The following is a 22,863-nucleotide window of genomic DNA, read 5'->3' on the forward strand; positions in this document are numbered from 1 at the left end:
GTGCTAACCACTGTGCCACCGTGCCGCCCACTACTATTGTAGTATTTCTTCTTGGTAGCGATTGAAATCAAGCAAGCTGCTTCAGTTGTGGCCTGTCATGTTCAAACAGATAGTAGTTGCAAACTGTAAAAGATTAAAAATAGTTGGGACCCAGTAGGATTTGCGAATTTCACTCCCTTTGTTTTGTTCCAAGTGAAGTCATTGATGCAGATTTCATTTATAAACTTCAAGTTTCTTCAATTTTCATTCACTTCTCATTTTTTGCATTGCCCTCCACATACAAAAGGTTAGAAAGACAATAGGTCAATTTCAGAGGTTACCATGTGCAAATTCTCTATTTTCCAAATTCCCGTTGTCCTAACTGCCCCAGTGGCCATCTTTGCCCCTGCAGCTGTCGCTTGTGCATTGCTTTCATTTGTGCACAAGCTCATGTTCTTTTAAGATCAGATTGCTTCAGACAATTAAATTTTTATGACAGTTTCTGGTAGATTTGCAAAATGTGTTTCTATTAAACACAAGCCCATTCTAACTTTTGTAAATGGTTTAAAATTTTGTGTAGTTGGTTAATGTGTCTTTGTTCTGTCATGCACCAAAAGTTTTTTTCATTCTATCAGAGCTTCCAGAGAATGCTAGATTAATTTCAGTTTAGCGTCTGAATCCAAGGTTATGCTGATATGAGGAGCGCATGTTAGAGAATCTCTTTACTCTTTGGCCTTGCTTTGATATTCTTCCAGTGAGAGACTGAACACCAAAACATTAAAGGTGCTTTGCACCAGACCAAATGCTTTCCTTGGAATTTGTCTTTGTCAGTAAAGTATCACTGCTAAGTCAATTCCAAACACTACTTTGAACGTTAGCTGAACCAGCAATTCTGCAAGTATTGCCCAACTAGTTTCTTTTATTTGAATATGCCGGTTCAATGATTGGTCTTTGTGTTTCCTTCTGTAAGTTTTTAAAAATACATTAATGTGTTAGCATAATGCCTAAATCTTTGTGTGTGTCTGTCTGTCTATTGCTGAGGCATGTCTGTCTGAGGTTTCTTGCTGCATGGAAGGCAATGAGCTCATCCATCAGACCTGTAGCAAATGCATTCATTTGCTGGTCCAGAGAGGAATTTATGAAAAATAGTTAAGGAAATTATGGTATAGCTTCTTGGAGAAAAGGGATCTCTTCATAAAATAAATTTTCTGATTAGTGTACAAATCTTGAATATTTTCTCTAATGGAGTTAATAGAATCAAGTTAACAGTGAGAAGTCACCTTTATGGGTGAGTAGTTGTTGAGGTGACTTGGAAACTGGAATATTTCTCCTTAACCATCGATTCTCTAAGGATATAAATTGGAGCAGTATTAGACTACACTGCCATGTTGAACCTGCTCAACCATTCAGTAAGATCATGGATGATTTTCCAATTTTACCTCCTATTTTCATATTCCTTAATTCCTCTCTTTATTCCAAAAGTCTATTGATATAAATCTTCAATATGCTTAATGACCTGAGCTCGAACAACCATTTTGGGTAGAGAGCAGCAAAGATTCACAACCTTATGAAGAAATTTCTTCTGCTTTTAAATGGCTGGCTCCTAATCCCAAGAGCTTGATTCAAACTGTCCAGCCAGGGGCAACAGCTTTAGCATCTACTCTTTGATGCCTTTTGAGAACTTGCTGTGCTTCAAGATATTGGTCAGTGGTGTGATTTTTAAAATCAGTCTTAACAGCACCATGCTCTATCCAACTGAGCTCAGCTTGAGAACTAAAGGAAGTATGGAATAGAAATATTCAAAAGTTTAAAAAAAATTAGATACAACAGAACTGTTGTTGCTAGGAGATCAGCAAACACAGAATAAAAATTTTTAGTTGTCAAAAATATCCAAAGCAACAAAGACAAATTATCTCCTGTAACAAATTAGGATTATGAATGTACTGCCAAAAAATGTAGTGGAAATAATAAGTCATTTATCTTCAGAAGGAAATTGAGTGCAGATATATTAATTTATGGGTGTACTACAAAAAGCAGGAGAATGCATAGGCATTATAAGCTGAATGGCTAGCTAGTTTGTGTATGTTTATCTGTTCTTTTGAGTGCACTGCTGAGAGACCTAATTGTTGTGCCTTTATCATTATGCTGCTTTTAAAATAGAATGTGACGACTTTTTTTAAATATCAACTTCTTTGGGTTTTATTTTTTATCTGGCCTGACATCACCCAGTTTGATCTATGTCTTTCTGGTAAAGTTGATGTTTAAGGTTTGCATTCCCTAATGGGAGGGGACGTTTAGTTACAGATTCTTTCAACAAAGCTTTGCAATTCTACTCCAAACCTATTTGAGCATCTGAGAATTGTAGCATATGCAAAAGTGAAATGCTGATCCTCGATGTTATCGGAAAACTCAACAAATTGAAGATTCAGGAGTTGAGTCCATGGTCATTTATTTTCATGATTGCAAAAGGAAAGTTAGTCTTATCACTGAAATGTAAAACTAACTCAATGTAGTAGGATATAGAAGCCTTCAGTTTCTTACAAAATACTGTGAGCAACACATTACAATTACCACTTTCTTTTGTCCAAGTGTCTTGCATTATCTGCAGTTTTCCCACAGCTTTCACAAGCAATGCCTGTATTTCATCCAAGGCCAGTACTATCCTTCTGTTCGTGTAACCTCTCCCACTCGTCTTGATAGTGTGTGTACATCTCTTTTGTTTTTTACATCTGTGGTAACAAAGTTGGAACCAATAGTATGACTAAAGCTCTTAACCAATTTCACTCCTTGCACTGCACCCATATGTGGTGTCAGTTATATTCCAAGCATTTAATATTGAACTGAATATAAAAACCAGCAAAGAATGACTTAAAAATTAATGAGGAGACAATTATTGAGAAAGTCGGCCTGAGACCAAAAAACATATAGTAAGGGTTCCTAAAATATTTTAAAAGGTTCTTAATCTTGTAAAAGTGAGCATTGGTTCCATAGAAAATGAATCTTGGGAGTTTGACAAATGTAAAATAGAGATTAAAATAAATCTCTATTTATTTTGCATCTGACTTTAATATAGGAGATACAAGTAACAATCCAGAAGCAACTCTAAATTCGGAAACAAAAGGGAGGGGGAAGTTGTAGGAAAAGTATAACCATGAAGAAACTGAGTAAATATTAGAGCTACTGGCTGCCAAGTGCCCAGATCTTAATAGATTTCACCTTAGGATCTTAAAAGAAATGGCAAGTGAGATAGACGATGCATTTGGTATTCCAAAACACTCTAGATTCTTGAAGGATCCAATTAGTTTGGAAAATAACAAATGTAACAACTTTATTCAAAAGAGGGAGAGACCGAAAGCTAGAAGCTACTGACCAGTTATTTAACCTTCGCCATAGGGAAAATGTTAGAAGCATTGTTACACAAGTCATAGCAAGACACTTGGGTAAGCTCAAGGTAATCGGGCAGAGTCCGCATGGTTTTGAGAGAGAGAAATCATGTTTAGGCAATCTGTTTAGAATTGGCTGAGAAAGTAACTTGCTGTGGACAAAAGATGGTATACTGTATTTAGATTTTCAAAAAATCTTTGTGGCAATTTATCAAATGCCATTGTGGGAAAACAAAAGCTCCTGGTGTGGGAGGTAGCATAATGGTGTGGATAAAAGATTGGTTAACAGGAAGCAGAGTGTAGGCATGATTGGGGTCTTTTTCAGGTTGACTAGATGCACAAGTGGTGTGCCTCAGGAATTCATTTTGGAACACGGTGGCTCAAGGGCAGCACGGTGGCTCAGTGGTTAGCACTGCTGCCTCACAGCACCAGGGTCCCAGGTTTGATTCCAGCCTCAGGTGATTGTCTGTGTGGAGTTTGCACATTCTCCCAGTGTCTGCGTGGGTTTCCTCCGGGTGCTCCGGTTTCCTCCCACAGTCCAAAAATGTGTAGTTCAGATGAATTGCCATGCTAAATTGCCCATAGTGTTAAATGCGTTAGTCAGGGGTAAATTGGGCTGCATGGGTTACTCTTCGGAGGGTCGGTGTGGACTTGTTGGGCCAAAGGGCCTGTTTCCACACTGTAGAGAATCTAATCATCTGTTTACAATTTACGTAAATGACTTTGAAAAGGATGAGATGATAAAAAAATTAGAGCAAGAATAAACCATTTGGCCCTTCTCCGCCTGTTCTGCTATTCATTGTGATCATAGCTGATCATCAACTTGGTACCCTGTTCCTGCTTTCTCTCTCTATGCCTTTTAGCCCCAGGAGCTATACCTAACTCTTTGAAATGCGCAAAACGTCTTGGCCTTGACCACTTTCTATGCCGGAGAATTCCACAGTCTCACCGCTCTGGGTGAAGAAATTTGAATAAAACAATGGTATTTTTAGGCCAAATTTGTTGATGACAATAGTGTGGCAGTAAGTTATGCAGTGGAGTATAGTGTGGCCAAATATGAAATTGTTTGTTAGTAGAAAGACTAAGGAAGCATGTTATCTAAATGGTGAACATTGCAGCATTGAGGTGCTGAGGATCTAGGTATCCTAATGTGTGATTTTCAAAAGGCTAATATACAGGTACAGCATGTAATTAGGAATGCTAATGGAATATTATTTATCATGAGGGGTATTGAATACAGGGTAGGTAGTCTTTACTTAATTCATGCAGGACATTAGTGAGACCCCATTTGGAGTACTGCTATAACATCAGAAGGATGTAAATGCATTGGAAACTACTCTGATATCATTTACTAGACTTTTACTTTGAAATAATCTATTTTGTTTTATGAGGAAAGGTCAGACAAGCTAAGTTTGTGTGGTCTTTCTAATAGTAAAATGCGACTTATTTGAATCACAAGATCTTGGAGGGGCTTGTTGATGCATAGAGGGTGTTTTCTCTTGGGAAGAAATCTAGAATAAAGGGTCACAATTCTTGTGGGTGGGATGGGGAAGAGTTGAGGTGAAATTTATTTTTCTGTATGAGTCGTGAATTTTTGGAACACTGTTCCTGAAGGAGTGATGGATGCAGAGCTTTTGAATATATTCAAAGCAGAGCTGGATATATTCTTGGTAAACAAGGGGGTGAAAGATTATCTGGGGTAAGTGTGAGTGTGGAGTTGAGCTTCGGGTCAAATTAGCCATGATTTCACTAAATAGTGGAGCAGGCTTTGAGTGAAGAAATTCTTCCTCCTCAAACCAAAATGGCCTGTCTGCCCACCAGGGTAACATCATTCCTAGGCTGAATGGCTTACTCCTGCTCCCTATTGGAATGTTCATATTGAGTGTTTTCTTTTGGTGGGGAGTGACAAGTGGCAGTGGTAATGCAAGGATAGTCGAGGACAGTGGTTTAGCTTTGAAATGGTTTGCTTTTTCTGTGATCTTTGACTTTATGGGGTCTCAAATTTGAGCCCCAGTTGTCAAAATGGGCTTTCTCCTATAATTTTAGGTAAGGGGTTTTAAACAAAAAAATATTGCTGTTGAGCACAAGCATGCAGTGGTAAGTTAACTGTATTCTGTGCTATTGTTTGTTGGCAGACCATGCGAGAGAGGTAGAAGGAAGTGGGCTTGAGTTCACACAAATCAATTTATAATAGTAGTTTTTCAATTCAAGGGAGAGCCACAATTCTCTTAAACTTGACCAGAAAGGTTGCAGTTTGATTAGTGGTGTTTAGCTTCATCTTTGATCTTGTTTTTTTTTCTTCTGAAATATGATGCTGTTGAAGTTGTCCATAGTATGTGAAGAATAACCAGAATAGAGACTTGTTTTTGGAGGTATAAAGTAATTTTGCTGAAATTAGCTAATTACATAAATTCTGCATCCTCTGGAAGCCATGTCTGTACTCTGTCTTTCTGTCTCCCAATATATTTGTTTTTGCTGATTTGAAAATTTTAATATTGCTTGTATTTGCAGTTGGTATGCTACATTTTATAGTTTGTTTTATTAATATTTGCTGATTTTATTTGCAAGCCGTTAACAATGCTATAAGAAAGTCTCCCCTGATTGGGAGAATGGGGCATTGGAATTTTGTTGCCTAATCTCGCATTGCTGCTGCTTTTTTCGCTGGTCCAAAAAAGGAGCTAAAGATGGCCATGTGGGTTGCAATTATAATACATTGGAAAGGGAACTTGCGTTGATACGCTTCAGCTGGAATCTAAGGGATTGTATCATTTGGCTTGTTTTGATTTATGGTTGGACATGGGTGACTTATCTAATGATTGATGCTGGGTAATTTAGTGGAAGAATGAGGACTATTCCACTAAAGCTAGTAATCCCATCGTGTTATACATGATTTGCTGTAACGTTGTTTTGGCCTACTAGGATGAATTGGGCTTTATTGGCAGAGATCCAAGAGCTTTATGTTGTAATCAATTCATGTGCATGATTAAAATATTCATTTGGAGATATTTATAATGTTTATATTTAAGATGTTGCCATTATTTGGAAAAGGAATTACATCAGGTGATAACTGTGCTTCAATCTGGCTAATTTTTATTTTTGCATAGATCCCACTTAATACTGGAAAGCATCGAAAAAATATGCTCAAAACCATGAACCATCTAAGGGTTTTGGGAATGGGCAACCTGTTATCATGTTGCCTGTGAGCCTGTTTTCAAATATAATTTAAATTTGCTTGCCTGCCCTGCTTAGTTCACTCCAAATATGGGAAGAGATTTATTACTTTCCCTTTGGAAGTTTTGTTAAATTTGTTCTGTATTTGAATATACTGACAACTGTGGAGAACAAAAACCAGTCTGAGGTTCTTGTTCCCAAATTTTTAGATATTGGTTTCCGTCAGTACTTTGCAGTTCAGGTTGAGAATAGTGCAAAAGAAAAACAAGAGTTATATTGGTTTAAGTATGCCATTATTCATTGCCTGTCTTTAATAGGTTTTTTTTCACTTTCCCAACCCCTGTGCATTTATTTCAGAATAAGACTGTTGCTACCCCAAATCAAGGGGTGTGGGACATGAGAGGCAAACAATTCTATGCTGGCATTGAGATCAAAGTCTGGGCAGTTGCTTGCTTTGCACCACAGAAACAGTGTCGGGAGGAAGTCCTAAAGTAAGCATCTGATGTCTTGTTGGTTTCGGGTTCATTTTATTCAATATTTGCTGAAAATCATTCATGTAAAAAAAAAACTTGTGCTCAAAATGTTCTTGTGTATCTTGGTCAACTACTTCTTCCAACCCAAAATTTCCAGTTTCTTCTAGTCTGCATAATATTGTACTAGTGAAAATACACCTGAACGGTGTACTGTTTTTACTGTTTACATTGAAATTACTGCAAGTTATAAAATAAAGAACACTACTTCTACTGTGTCAAATGTTTGAAGGCCATGGTGGCGTCAAATTGAAACTGGTTGACATTAATTTTCGAAGTGCTGGATATAGGTGGGAGTGGATGCTCTTATTCTGTCTAGTTTTAATTATGTTCCTCATTCTTGCTGTTTCTCTTTCTCCAGAAATTTTACTGACCAGCTGCGTAAAATTTCAAAAGATGCTGGGATGCCTATTCAGGGGCAACCATGTTTTTGTAAATATGCCCAAGGTGCAGACAGTGTTGAACCTATGTTTAAGCACTTGAAGATGACTTATGTTGGTCTACAGTTGATTGTGGTCATCCTACCTGGAAAAACCCCTGTATATGGTATGTAAAAGATTTAATGTATATTTTTGCCTTCTCTTTCCTAATTTTAGGTTGTAGTGGAGTTTGGATGCCACCGAGTGCAAAATAAAGAAATTCACCTTTCTTCAGGAGCTGCAATGCAAGTATTACATAGAAAATAGTACCAGGAATAGACGATTGAGCCTGCTCCTCCATTCAATATGATCATTATTGATCCTGAATCTCAACACCATATTTCTGTTCTCTCCCCATACTCCTGACATCATTAGCCTATAGAAATCTGTGTATCTTTTCCTTAAGTACATTCAGTGACTTGGCTTCCACTGCCTTCTATTGTAAAGAATTTCACAGGGTCACCACCCTCTGAGTGACAGTGTTTCTTCGTCTGCCTAAAATGCACACATCACTGTTATCAGTTCTGTCCAGCACTGTCAGAGTTTTATGTCTTAAAGTGCTTCTAAATTTCTTCTAAATTCCAGTGGACACAGTCCCAGTTGATCCAGTCTGTCGTCTTGCAATCAACAATCCAGGAATTGGTAGTGAACTTTGAAACATTGCCATTGCCATATTGAAACAAACTACCATTTTCCATCCATATTCAACATTCCATGCTTTTTGGGTTCCTTTATTAAATGTTTTAGTCTTGGTAATTTTTGATATGGATTTGTGAGAAATATGAAAGGTTTCACAACTTTGTAGCATTGATGGAATGTAGACTTACAACTGAAAATTATGCTCTGCACTTCCTATCTGAGTTAATTTAAGAGGACATTGATGGCAACAGAAAAGCTCTCTGAGAAGGAAAATCCAACTGTGCTACAACTATGGCTCCAACAAGCATGTTAAAGCAGTTTTGCTCAACTTATGCCGGTTTGTTGGCACAACTGTGTGCCTGCAGTGTAGTGGATGGTGGGCAAGTAGCGAAATATAAACTAATGTAAAAATATTTTGCAACCTGAAAATCATAATTTCTGTACTTGCAGATTACAGATGTGGTTATATCAACCTTTTTATTAAAGGGCTAATTATTTTTCATGATGATACATTATTTGCTTGATAGATTGTGGTGGCGATCTTTCTAACATTTCACCACGTGATCATTCCATAATGCCGAGTAGAAGGTCATTAAATTTAGATTTACCAGGATGTTACCGGGAATGGAAGGGTTAAGTTATAAAGATCGGCTGGAACCTTTCTCACTGGAGCATAGGAGGTTGAGAGGTGATCTTAGAGGCTTATAAAATAATGAGGGGTATAGATAACGTGAATGGTAGATATCCTTTTCCAAAGGTGTGACATTTCAAGACTAGGGGGTGTATTTTTAAGGTGAGAGGAGAAAGGTTTTTAAAAAAAACATTAGGGACTTTTTATTTTTAAAGAAGTTAATGTGTGGAATGAACTACCAAGGGAACTGGTGAATGTGGGTATAGTTAGAACATTTTAAAACATTCAGATAAGTATGTGAATAAGAAATGTCTGAGGGATTTGGGCCAAGCGTTCCAGATGGGACTAGTTCAGTTTAGGATTATGGTCGGCATTGCGTAGTTGAACCGAAGGTCTGTTTCTGTGCTGTATGACTCTATGATTCTATAAATAACAAAAGGTTTGGTGAAATGAAATGATATAAATCTTCTACTTGGTTTGTGATATCAAATATACTAATGCAGTAATCCCAAGGAAAAATTAGATTTGTTCTGAAGAACTGTTCACAGGATGGACAACAAATTTATTTGGATGATGTCTTTGACTTTAAATTAAAGAAATGTTAATATCAGGAGCAGAATGTAGGCATTCTTTTCCTGTTTGGGAACCCATAATAAATTCTCTGTTCTTTGGAAATGACAGTTTTTCAAACTTGCATTTTCTCTTCTAGCTGAAGTGAAACGTGTAGGTGACACACTATTGGGAATGGCAACACAATGTGTTCAGGTGAAGAATGTGGTCAAAACATCCCCACAGACTTTATCAAATCTCTGTTTAAAGATCAATGCAAAACTTGGTGGAATCAATAACGTCCTTGTACCTCATCAACGGTAAATATATTCATTTTGCATTTGCCCAGCTTCCATTGCTTTAATGCACTAACTTTTGAAGGCCAACTTGCCAGTACTACATAGAGTCTGTATCAAAAGCGACGCAACAAATTATTCATTGTATTTGTTGAGATAACTGGAAGATTCCACATTTTGAGATGTTTGATAGCTGTTGCATGAAGCATATTGGCAAATTATTTCATGAGATGTTGACATCACTGGCAAGACGAGCATTTATTGCCTATCCCTACTCTCCCATGGGAAGGTGCTAGTGAACTCTCTTTTTGAACCACGACAGTCGACATGATGCAAGTATGCCCATGGTGCTGTTAGAGATTTTAAGATCTTGACCCAGTTAGAGTGAAGGAATGATGATTATAGTTTCAGATCTAGATGTTGTCTGACTTTTATTGGTAATGTCCAACATTCCTTTTCCTTGTTCATTTATGTGGTGGAGGTCATTGTTTGGAAGGTATTGTCAAAAGGAGCCTTTGGCAGTTGTTGCAGTTAGATGCAGCTGCAACAGTTATATTGGTGAGAATGAAGCCAAGCATGTCTTTCCCTTTTGGTTTCCATCCACCTTCTGCAGACTCCCCACTTAGTGATATCACCAAGCCAATTTTAGTGGGCATTTGAAAACCACTAACACTCTCCTCTCTCTCCTGTTTCCACTTGGTGTTCAGCATGAAGTGTTGATTCATCAGCTATGTTGATTTGATGCTAGGTGGTACTTGGCATAAGGTTTCCTTACTCATGTTTGACCTGATGCCATGTGACTTCATGGGTTCTGAAGTTGGTGATATTAGGGAAGTCACTAAACTAGCAACTGGAGATTGTTAATCCAAGAATACTGTCTTGAGGAACTCCTGCAGTGATGTCCTGGGTTGAAGTTTGGCCTTCTAGCAACCAAAATCATCATGCTTTGTGGTAGGTATGACTCCAACTGGCATAGATGTTCTCTGATTCTACTTTACTTGGCGGTCTTGATGTCACAGGGAGGAGAAAGTGAGAACTGCAGATGCTGAAGATTAGTGTCAAAAAGTGTGGCGCTGGAGAAGCACAGCCGGTCAGGCAGCATCCGAGGAGCAGGAGAGTCAACATTTCGAGCATAAGATTTTCACAGTTTGTTAAATGCACCCTGATTGAGCAATTACTCACCTTGCTTCTAGAATTCTGTTCCTACCTGTGTTTTGGATCAAGGTTTTAATGAGAATGAGCAAGTTTTTCTGATGAAACCCAAACTGAACGTTGGTGAGCGTGTAAGTGCCACTTGATGGCACTTGACACACCTTTCGTCACCATGCTGATGGTTGAGAGTGGGGTAGTGGTGGTGATTGGCCAGAGTGGATTTGTCTTGTTTTTTGTGGGTATAATGTATCTGAGCAAGGTTCCACTTTGAGATGGTACTGGCATTGTTGTGGTGCTGGAATAGCTAGATTAGGGTATTGGAATTGAAGTGGAAGTAATAAGTGCATTAGTATATTACAAAGTCATTAAATTCCAAGTATCTACCAAGTTTTCTTGGTAGCCAAGCAGAAAGAGGAAGCATTTTCCAAATCTAGCATGCACGTCCATCTGACGTGATGCAACACATCTGATGTAGATAACATGTAATAAATATTCAAACAGAGCTGAGTTTCTTTGGGAATACAGATGACATCTATTGTTTGTCCATCTATTATCTACATGCTCGTGTTTAAACAGTTGTTGATGTAAAGTTGTAATTTTCTCTCAAATCAGGCTAGATAATACTGTAGATTATTCTGATTTTCTTAACTTTTTATTCCTTTCATTGGCTCCCATGATTGGGTGATGGGATGCAACACCTAATACCAACCGTTTCTTATTAAAGCTGCAATAATAATGACAACATTTAAAACTAAAGCAAACATAGTTTATGGCTTCAGCATTTGATGTTATTTGTAAGGTCATTTTCCTGCCTACTGACATCATGTGATCTATGTGCATCATTATTGCAACTTGGTCACAGCAAATGCTTGAAAGTTAATGACTACTTAGGATAGGACACATGCATGATCAGGAAAAAGTAGGGCCTATCTGGGACCCAAGTGACAAACTGTGTGGACCAGAAGACATAGGTGAGGTTTTAAGAGTTCATTGCATCTCTATTCACTGTAGAGAAGGATGATCTAAGTATAGAAATCAGAGAGGAGGTCTGTGATTTATTTGAACAAATTACATTCGAAAGGGAGGGAGCATAAAATTTGATTAAAAATACTGGCCCAGATATATCCCAGGCTGCTGTGAGAGGAGACTGCCAGGGTCTTGACATTAATATTCAAATACTCTCTGACCACAGTACAGCAGGAAATTTTTGTAATCCAGAAGATGGTGGCTATCTGGAACTCACTGCTTGAATGGATGATAGAGCTGGAGACCTTTTGCAACATTTGTGTAATAATAACTAGGTGAACATTTGAAAGCCAAAGTGTAAAAAGCTATGGTTCAAGTGCTGGCAAATGGAACAAGAGTACATAGCTGCATGGTGACCAATTAGATTAGATTACATTACAGCATGGAAGCAGGCCCTTCGGCCCAACACGTCCACACCAACCCGCCGAAGCGCAACCCACCCATGCCCCTACATTTACCCCTTACCTAACACTACGGGCAATTTACCTTGGCCAATTTACCTGATCAGCACATCTTTGGACTGTGGGAGGAAACCGCAGCACCCGGAGGAAACCCATGCAGACACGGGGAGAACGTGCAAACTCCACACAGTCAGTCACCTGAGGCGCTGTGAGGCCTTTTCATGTATTCATGTGGACATGATGGGTCCAAAGGGCCTCTTTGTGCTTGAAATCTTTGACTCTCTTAATATATTTATTATATATTATCTTAAGGATTCGCCTAAGCCATAATTTTTTTACCTTTATTAATCAGTTAAGTATTACACAGTTGAAGCCCACTATTGCATTTTTAAAAATGTGAACATTTGTATTATATTTAGGCCATCTGTGTTCCAGCAGCCTGTCATCTTCTTGGGAGCTGATGTCACACACCCTCCAGCTGGAGACGGCAAGAAACCCTCCATTGCTGCAGTAAGTTTTGAATGCTATATTAGAAAACAATTCGTGACAATGTTGAAAAATTGATTAAACATAGGTTCAGGAAGTAAATGTGCCAAATACAGAAGTTTGCTGAGCAGTAGTTGAAGCCCTCAATTGGAATATAATACCCTCTGTTGAAGACAAAAATTAGCCAGAGCAATATTTGGCTGAAAACATGCAGCAAAGATACTGATAGTGGGTCACTGCTCACGTTAATATCAGGTACAGTGTGTTAACAGGAAAAAGTATGTCTTGTGGCTCAAGAATATGCAAGAGGGAAATAACTTGCTGTTCTTGGGTAGCTTTTCTAATTAGGTTAATGGAAGGTAGTGTTTTTGTCATGTATTCAACTATATATCTTCTATCGAAATGTATATTTCAAGAAAGTTCCTCCCTCCACAGTTGTTTGTGATGCTGTGGTACTGGTTTAACCTACAACAAACTGCAATTAAATATTTAAGATTTTGTTTGCTTTCCAGGTAGTTGGTAGTATGGATGGGCATCCCAGCCGATACTGTGCAACAGTACGTGTGCAGACATCAAGACAAGAAACTTCTCAGGACCTGCTGTTCAGTCAAGAGGTGATTCAGGATTTATCCAACATGGTGCGTGAGCTCCTAATTCAATTTTACAAATCAACCCGCTTCAAGCCAACACGCATTATCTACTACAGGGGTGGAGTTTCTGAAGGACAAATGAAACAGGTATGTGTTGGTGAGATACTTAATAAATCATGGAATCATGTAGTAGTATAATGCATAAGAAGGTATGTTAGCTCATTTAAGTCATGTGGTTCTTTGAAAGAGCAATTTGCAGTGAATTCATGAGTCATGTCAGGGGAATCTGCTCTCTAGATTTTAATGGTTTTACGACCATTCTGGAAAAACCAAAAATTATCCTTGAAGAGCAGCATTTCAAAAAAAGGGACCAGCTTTGTGACATTCCATAATAAAAACTTCTTGAAACTGGCCTCTAGAATAGTTGGTTTGTATTCATGCTGCTTATTGATGGCCTCCATTATCTGGCTGGTGAGCTGTTATCACTGATGTTTTCAGGTTCCTAATCTCCCTAGATGCATTAGCAGTAATTTGGCCATGATGGGAGGCAAGAATGACTGCTGGACTCAACAGCATCAAGCTATCTTGGTTGAACAGGACAGTTATCTATGTTAATGATGATCTTCCTTTTCTATTAATGCACATTGCCCACTTTCCTGATTCACACCTCAAAAATGCTAGAGGTCATGCAGGAGATTGTATTAGTCTCATTGCACAGGATGTTTCTTGGCATTTGCAAAGTACTGTGATTTCTTGAACTCTATTGCAAGAAGAGACTAGTTTACTGTGTCATCCATTTTGACGTAGATTACTTTCACTTTCTACCATTACACATTTAATCTTAAATATCTAAGCACTATATTCTAAAATGTGTCAAAAAGTCTGTTTTCATCTTTGTCAAAAACGTTACATCATGCATACTGGTTCAGGACATGGGTGAGATTGTTTTGCAGTTAATCGTCAGTAGATATAAAGCAAGGAAACACTCCCTTCGGTCCAACTTGTCCATGCCAACCACATGTCCCAACCCAATCTAGTCCCACCTGCCAGCACCTGGCCCATATCCCTCCAAACCCTTCCTATTCAAACATCCATTCAGATGCCTTTTAAATGTTGCAATTGTACTAGCCTCCACCACTTCCTCTGGCAACTCATTCCATACATGTACTACCGTCTGCGTGAAAAAGTTGCCCTTTAAGTCTCTTTTATATCTTTCCCCTCTCACCCTAAACCTATGCCCTCTAGTTCTGCACTCCCCCACCCCAGGGAAAAGACTTTGTCGATTTATCCTATCCATGCCCCTCATGATGTTATAAACCTCCTATACGGTCACCCCTCAGCCTGTGACGCTCCAGGGAAAACAGCCCTAGCCTATTCAGCCTCTCCCTATAGTTCAAATCCTCCAACCCTGGCAACATCCTTGTAAATCTTTACTGAACCCTTTCAACTTTCACAACATCCTTCCGAATAGGAAGGAGACCGGAATTGCATGCAATATTCTAACAGTGGCCTAACCAATGCCCTGTACATGACCTCCCAACTCCTGTACTCAATACTCTGACCAATAAAGGAAAGCATACCAAACACCATCTTCGCTATCCTATCTACCTGCGACTCCACTTTCAAGGAGCTATGAACCTGCACTCCAAGGACTTTTTGTTCAGCAATACTCCCTAGGACCTTCCCCTTAAGTGTATAAGTCCTGCTAAAATTTGCTTTCCCAAAATGCAGCGTCTCTCATTTATCCAAATTAAACTCCATCTGCCACTTCAGTCCATTGGCCCATCTGATCAAGATCCCATTGTAATCCGAGGTAACCATCTTTGCTGTCCACTACACCTCCAATTTTGGTGTCATCAGCATTGTTTCCATAACTGCTGTACCCTCATGGCTTACTAAGTGGATGATAATGCCATACCTTGTCTTGAATTTGCCATTCATTGGTGCTGGTGAGCACCTTTGTAATCCAGCCTCTTTGCCAGGGTGCCACCTCTTTGCTGTAGAATTGGCCTAAAACTGGGAAGCTCCACCTACCCAAGAGCCAAGAGATGAACTGCTTCGACATTGAGATAGGTAGTGGTTTTCACCCTCTTCCTAATGAGAGAGAAGACATGCTTGCTCAGCACCACAGTTGTCCACCTGCTGTATTGACTTCAATTTGTCTCTGGTCAAAAGCACTTCTAATTTTCTGACTATTTTAGCCATAGGATTTGAATTGCCTTTCACATTGATATTTTGTTGTCAGACAATGAATTGGTTCCATGATTTTGCACAGTTGGATGGCCTAGCTCTACTCTGATTCATTAGTGAGTCATAGAGATGTACAGCATGGAAACAGACCCTTTGGTCCAACTTGTTCACGCTGACCAGATGTTGCAACCTAATCTTGTCCTATTTGCCAGCACTTGGCCCATATCCATCTAAAACCTTCCTATTCATATACCCATCCAGATGCCAAATTACTGTTGTAATTGTACCAGCCTTCACCACTACTTCTGGTAGCTCGTTTCATGCATGCACTACCCTCTGTGTGGCAAAGTTGCCCCTTAGGTCCGTTTTTGTATCTTTTTCCCCTCTCACCCTAAAACTATGCCCTCTAGTTCTGGACCCCCCCCCCCCCCCCCATCCCAGGGAAAAGACTTTGTTTATTTATCCTATCCATGCCCCTCATGATTTTGTAAACCTCTGTAAAGTCAGCCATCAGCATCCGACGTTCCAGGGGGAAAAAGCTCCAGCCTTTTCAGCCTCTCCCTACAGCTCAAATTCTCCAACCCTGGCAACATCCTTGAAGGGTTCAGAAAAGACTTACAAGTTTCACAACATCCTTCCGACAGGAAGAAGACCAGAATTGCATGCAATATTAAATAGAATCCCCACAGTGTGGAAGCAGGCCATTCAACCCACACTGACCCTTCAAAGAGCATTGCACACAGACTTGCCCCATCCTTATAACCCTACTAATCCAGGGAGCTTGCTTATCCCTGAACATCTGGGTAATTTAGCATGGCCAATGCACCTGATGTGCACATCTTTGGACTGAGAGAGGAAACCCACACAGAACATGCAAACTCCACAGAGACCAAGGGAAGAATTGAACCCGAATCCCCTGGCACTGTGCGGCAGCAGTGCTAACCACTGAGCCACTTCTTTTTATATTTTACACGACTTTGAATTAGTCAAAGTCAGCAGTCTAAAATTTCAGTTTATCTTGGGTGTTATCCCATTGGATTTGATTGACAGCTGATGGGAATGGCTGATAACTTCAACATAACCAGAATTTCAGGTTATCCAAATGTGATTTCATTGTAACTTGCACAAGTCCCTATGTCTCCAACATACAATATTTTCTCTACAGATATCTATATAGTTCCCAGTTGAAGGGTGCCTTCAGGTAATGCATTCCCAAATCCTAAATGTTCAAATATTGTCATGCAACCCTTGGCAGATATTTTTAACAACCCTTCAGATATATTATGACATGTCTGGAGTAGGTTGGATTTGAACCCAGTCCTTTTAACCCAGTTGAAGGGACATTACCATGGTATATAAGAGCCCTGGTGTCACCTCTACTAGTACTTATGCCAACCACTTCATTCCTCTGGTTACTGATCATTAGCTATTGGAGACAGTCATCTGAACCTGCAATGATTTGAACAAAGTATTTTTAGATCTGTGTTCTCTTTTGTAATAGACCCACAAACTGGCTGTTGTGTTATATATTTAAATTCTGTACATGCATTGTTTCCAATCATTAATGTCAGATTTCTAAAATATTGCATTGTGCATGAACTTTATTATAATCCAACTTTGCAAGCCTAGTTTTGGTTACAGTTGGGGATGAATCTTAACCCAGGGTTTTTCAAGTAGCTCAGCTGCCTCATGACAGTTGCTTCATACAAATACATAAGTTTGGTTGTCATTTCCAGTAATACTAATTCCTGACCTTGGTTTCACTACTGTTGAGACACTGAATCATGTCAACTTTCTACCAAAAAGTATTAGCAGTCATAATTTTTATCTCTGTGCACAGTCACAGTGGTATTGAATGCTTGAAGTTTGCTCAGCCTGGGAAAAGAATGGTCACCTTAGAGAGGCCTACTCTTAAACATGTTCTACAGCCTTTTTTTATTGGACAAGGTTTGGTGGAATAAGCAATGTGCTGAAAATTAACTATAAGGAAATAACATTCAATTGAATGAGAAAAGTCCTTACGACATTAATTCATTTTCTGTTCAAACCTGCATATAGGTTGCCTGGCCTGAGCTTATTGCCATTCGGAAAGCCTGCATTAGCCTGGAAGAGGACTACAGACCTGGCATAACGTACCTTGTCGTTCAGAAACGACATCATACACGACTGTTTTGTGCTGACAGAAGTGAACGGGTAGGTGTCCTCATGTGCACACATGCTGCTGTTGTAAAACAATCACTCTCGGTAAATGCGTTCTCTGTTATGGAAATAAACTATATAATGCAGGAGTGTCCAGCATGATCCCTCCCGATTACTGTCCCACAACCCTTCTAATCTTCATGAGGGAAGAGCAACTAACGAGACAAGACACCATTAGTCTTTGATATGTTTGTGTAAACAACTGCTTTCAGGATAGAAGGAGCAAAAATTGTGAAGCAGGAACACAAAAATAACTCATTTTGATTTCCTTCAGGATTGTCTATATAATTGCCATTGTAGTTTTTAACCATTTGTTTGCAGAATTATCACTGTGTACATATGGTACAGTATTGCATTTTACGAGCAGTTCAATGCTTTTAAACTGTTAATGCATTGATTTTGGCTGAGATCTGTCACTATCCACTATCCTATTACAAACCTCCCTCCACACAGCACCTTGTAGGTGGCAATAACAATGTCACGACGCTTCATTAAATAGTTATGTTGTAGTTTACCCATTTATAAAGACTACATATAAATAAAAGCAGTACAAATATAATCGAAACTATTCCTTGTACCATCATAGGTACAATTAATGAGTGATTTTTGAAAGCTGTTGAGATAGCTGGCTGGCTGGCTGACTGTGTAGTTAATTTTAAATGTGAGATACGATTGTAAGTGAATAGGAGTACCGGACACTGATATGGGTCTTTACAAATGCACGTTAGTCCTGTTGGTATATAGTTCCATGCCTGTCTCCTATGAAGAAAACATAGCAAAGCTGTTTCACAGATTTAAAATTAGTGGTGAGAGATCTAGAAGGGGATAAGAATTTTGTTTTGCTGTGTTTTTGAATGTTCTACCTAAAGAAAAAGTGGTGAAAGCTGCTTCAATAAATTTTTAAAGCAAGGTACTTGATGAAGAATTTAAAGGATTACATGCAGAAGGTTGAAATGTTGAGCAAGAGTAACAAAAAGATGGGGTACTGGGCTAATGGTCAGATACTTGGTAGTGTGGATGAGCAGAGGGATCTTGGTGTCCATGTACACAGATCTTTGAAAGTTGCCACCCAGGTAAATAGTGTGGTGAAGAAGGCATATGGCGTACTGGCTTTTATTGGTAGAGGAATTGAGTCCCGGAGTACTGAGGTCATGTTGCAGTTGCATAAGACTCTGGTGCGGCCGCATCTGGAGTATTGTGTGCAGTTTTGGTCACCATACTATAGGAAGGATGTGGAGGCACTGGAACGGGTGCAGAGGAGGTTTACCAGGATGTTGCCTGGAATGGTAGGAAGATCGTATGAGGAAAAGCTGAGGCACTTGGGGTTGTTTTCATTGGAGAAAAGAAGGGTTAGGGGTGACTTGATAGAGGTGTACAAGATGATTAGGGGTTTAGATAGGGTCGACAGTGAGAATCTTTTTCCACGTATGGAGTCAGCTATTACGAGGGGGCATAGCTTTAAATTAAGGGGTGGTAGGTATAGGACAGATGTTAGGGGTAGGTTCTTTACTCAGCGAGTCGTGAGTTCATGGAATGCCCTGCCAGTAGCAGTGGTGGACTCTCCCTCTTTATGGGCATTTAAACGGGCATTGGATAGGCATATGGAGGATAGTGGGCTAGTGTAAGTTAGGTGGGCTTGGATCGGCGCAACATCAAGGGCCAAAGGGCCTGTACTGCGCTGTATTCTTCTATGTTAACTAAAATGTTTTGTGGAGTATGTACCAGTATAATGACAACTTCTCATACTGAAAGTTGCTATGAATCTATACATGATTTGGACCAGCAGCCAGACAATGTTGTGGCTTGATCTAAAATACTAATTATATGATTTTTGTCTTGTATTCCATTTCAGCTATCCTTCCTCCCCTTTGTATTCTCTCACAGGTCCGACAAGGCGTTTATTAATGCCTCCTTGAAATAGCAATCCAATCTGTCCTGTTTTTGCACCACCTACCCTGTCCATCTAACTTTGTGGTCTCTTATCACCAACTCACAGCTTTGTCCTTTTTTCTTCTGACATTCAGTTGGCCTTTATCATTGGCCTTTGTAGCTAGTTAGCCTTTGGTAGCTAGTGTACTGAAATCTCTACCAAATCTCTCTCCTTAAGTTATAGATTTGTCTCTGTCTTAGATCCAAAATAGATTTTTGACCTCTTCATCTCTCCTTTTGTATGCATTTAAATCTATATTTGACCAAACATATTTGAGGGCCCCCTTCTAATATTGTTACCTCTTTTAAATTTACATTTATTTTCTCCATACCCCTTTTTATGATCCTTGAGAGGGCTCTTTGTTCAAGGTGCTATGTAAACATTTATCCTTTTGGATATGTTTGCTCTGAAAAGCAACCAATAATGTTTGCAAAAAAAATTAGATTTCCGTGCTGATGCTGCACTTCTATTGAGGCAAGAGATTTTACTGTATATGGTAGGAAAATAGTGTCTGGCTAATTTATTAGAGTTTTTTTGAGGAAGTCTCAACAAGAATGGATAGAGGGAAATGAATAGACGTGTTGTACTTGGACTTGGAGAAAGTATTTGACAAGGTACCTTGAAAAATGAAATCATCAGAAAGAGCCCACTGCTTTAGTATCTTGGCATGAATAGAGAATTGGCTTGTGGGAGGAATCTAGGTGGGGGGATAAGGGATTCTTTTTCAGGTTGGCAGTCCATGACCAGTGGAATTTTATGGGTATCGGTGCTGGGAGTACAACTGTTTATAATATATGTTTATGACTTGGAGGAAGGCAGTGAATGTACCATAGTCATATTTGCAGGTAACACAAAAATAGGTGGAAAGGCAGTTTGTGAGAGAAATGCAAGTAGTTTACAGAAAGGTACTAATAAGTGGGAAAAACATTGGCCAATGAAGTATAAGTTGGGAAACTGTGAAGTTGTAAAGTATGGAAGGAAAATGAGAACAGAATATTATTTAGAGAAAAATTGCAGAGAGCTGAAACACAAGGGGTCTTTGGGGTAGAAACACAGAAGGCCCTAGCATTAAGTGTAGCAGATAATGAGAAGGCTGATTGAGTGTTGGTCTATATTTCAAGGGTTTTGGAGCACCAGACTTAGGGGCGTTTTACTGTTACTGTATAAGGAGCTGGTGAGACCACATCTGGAGTAGGATTTGGAGATGCCAGTGTTGGACTGGGGTGTACAAAGTTAAAAATCACACAATACCAGGTTATAGTCCAACAGGTTTAATTGGAAGCACACTAGCTTTCGGAGCGATGCTCCTTCATCAGGTGATTGTGGAGGGCTCGATCATACCACAGAATTTATAGCAAAAATTTGCAGTGTGATGTAACTGAAATTATACATTGATTCTGTTAAGCCTTTCATCTGTTAGAATACATTGATAGTTTCACTTCTTTCATGTGTAAATCACAAAACCCTTTTTTTTAAAAAAGTTTCATTCTCGGGTTAGCTGTAAACAATGGTGATAGCTAGACAATATGTTGAAGATGTTAGCCCCCTGTGTTCTCTGTCTATGACCTGATGTTTAGATTGATTCTAATCTAAGAAGTGAAAGTATCACTGTATTCTAACAGATGAAAGGCTTAACAGACAATCAGTTTTTCAATGTATAATTTCAGTTACATCACACTGCAAATTTTTGCTATAAATTCTGTGTTATGATCGAGCCCTCCACAATCACCTGATGAAGGAGCATCGCTCCGAAAGCTAGTGTGCTTCCAATTAAACCTATTGGACTATAATCTGGTTCAAAGTTTGTGAGAAGATTTGTACTCGGGTGCTCGTTGCTGTGGTTCTGTTCGCTGTGTGGACGTTTTTGTTGCAAACGTTTCGTCCCCTGTCTAGGTGACATCCTCAGTGCTTGGGAGCCTCCTGTGAAGCGCTTCTGTGGTGTTTCCTCCGGCATTTATAATGGCCTGTCCCTGCCGCTTCCGGTTGTCAGTTTCAACTATCCGCTGTAGTGGCCGGTATATTGGGTCCAGGTCGATGTGTTTGTTGATGGAGTTTGTGGATGAGTGCCATGCTTCTAGGAATTCCCTGGCTGTTCTTTGTTTCGCTAGCCCTATAATGGTAGTGTTGTCCCAGTCAAATCTTCTCACAAACTCTAAACAAAGAAAACTAAAAGCAGATGATCTGACAGCTGTTACAGATGATCTGACAGCTGTTTGTGGGAGCTTGTTATTGCAATCGGCCACCATGTACCCTACATTAAAATAGCATCTACACTCAGATGTACCTCATTGGCTACAAAGCACTCTGGGATGTTGCGTAAAACAGACACAAATCTTTCTCTTCCTTTCGTTTCTTTGTTTGTTCTTTCCTTCTTCAGGCAACACATCAATCAGCAAGCAATGTTTTGAATCCCTTCCTGACCCACAGGAGACAATGCTGCAATAAATTTGTGTTCAGTCATGTATACACCAAGGAGCAAATGGCCCCTTCCTTTGATTTAAGACCTTTTTGCTATTTGTTACAGGACTCTGAGCTACAGTAATGCAGTATACACACTTGAGTTGAAAAATGTGGTGCTGGAAAAACACAGCAGGCCAGGCAGCATCCAAGGAGCAGGAGAATCGACGTTTCGGGCACAAGCCCTTCTTCAGGAACATCTGCAGTCCTCACTTTCTCCTAGTATACACACTAGTCAGTATTGATAAGTCAGTACTTCGTGACCATTGCTACTTCCCTTTCCCTTTATAGTGGCATGTCGTTCACAGAATATTGCAACAAAGGCAAATTAATGATTAGAAAGAACATGTTCCTTTACGAAAGGACAATTTTGCATTATGTCAGTGATGATACAAGTGATAGATGCCTATTTGCTTTAAGCAATCCAGAACGCCAGGCTAATCTTCTGAGGGTCTGGGTTTAAATCCCACCATGGCATACACTAACATCGACATTCAATAAAAATCTGAAATTAAAAGCCGGCGTGAAAACCATCCTGTTCAGTAATGTTCTTTAGGGAAGGGAATCTGCCATCCCCACATGGTCTGGCCTGTATGTGACTCCAGACTTAGAGCAATGTGATTGTCTCTTCTGGGCTGTTAGGAATTGGCAAGAAATGTGGGCCAAACCAGCGATACCTACTTCCCTTGAAGGAATTGTAAAAGAACTCACCTGACTGACAAAAAAAACCTTAACAAAACATTAAACATTCCTATGCTTTAGCAATCAAGCCTTCTGACCAACATGGGGTTTGAAATTGATATACATGTCATTTAAACAAAATATCAATGTTCTC

The 22,863-nt window shown here is 39.4% G+C and overlaps 1 protein-coding gene across 4 annotated transcripts in view; it reads left to right on the forward strand.

The window, feature by feature from the left end:
• The window catches only part of LOC122563672 (protein argonaute-4), a 111,335-nt gene that overhangs the window by 63,666 nt on the left and 24,806 nt on the right, over window positions 1–22,863 (forward strand). For all 4 annotated transcript variants that reach the window (XM_043717719.1, XM_043717720.1, XM_043717721.1 and 1 more), the window contains 6 exons: window positions 6,891–7,024; window positions 7,425–7,609; window positions 9,462–9,621; window positions 12,596–12,686; window positions 13,175–13,399; window positions 17,501–17,635. In XM_043717719.1, coding sequence (XP_043573654.1) covers window positions 6,891–7,024; window positions 7,425–7,609; window positions 9,462–9,621; window positions 12,596–12,686; window positions 13,175–13,399; window positions 17,501–17,635 — 930 coding nt within the window. The remainder of the gene's footprint in view (window positions 1–6,890; window positions 7,025–7,424; window positions 7,610–9,461; window positions 9,622–12,595; window positions 12,687–13,174; window positions 13,400–17,500; window positions 17,636–22,863) is intronic.

Source organism: Chiloscyllium plagiosum, chromosome 27 (assembly GCF_004010195.1).
Source record: "Chiloscyllium plagiosum isolate BGI_BamShark_2017 chromosome 27, ASM401019v2, whole genome shotgun sequence".
NCBI classification, from domain to species: Eukaryota; Metazoa; Chordata; class Chondrichthyes; order Orectolobiformes; family Hemiscylliidae; genus Chiloscyllium; species Chiloscyllium plagiosum.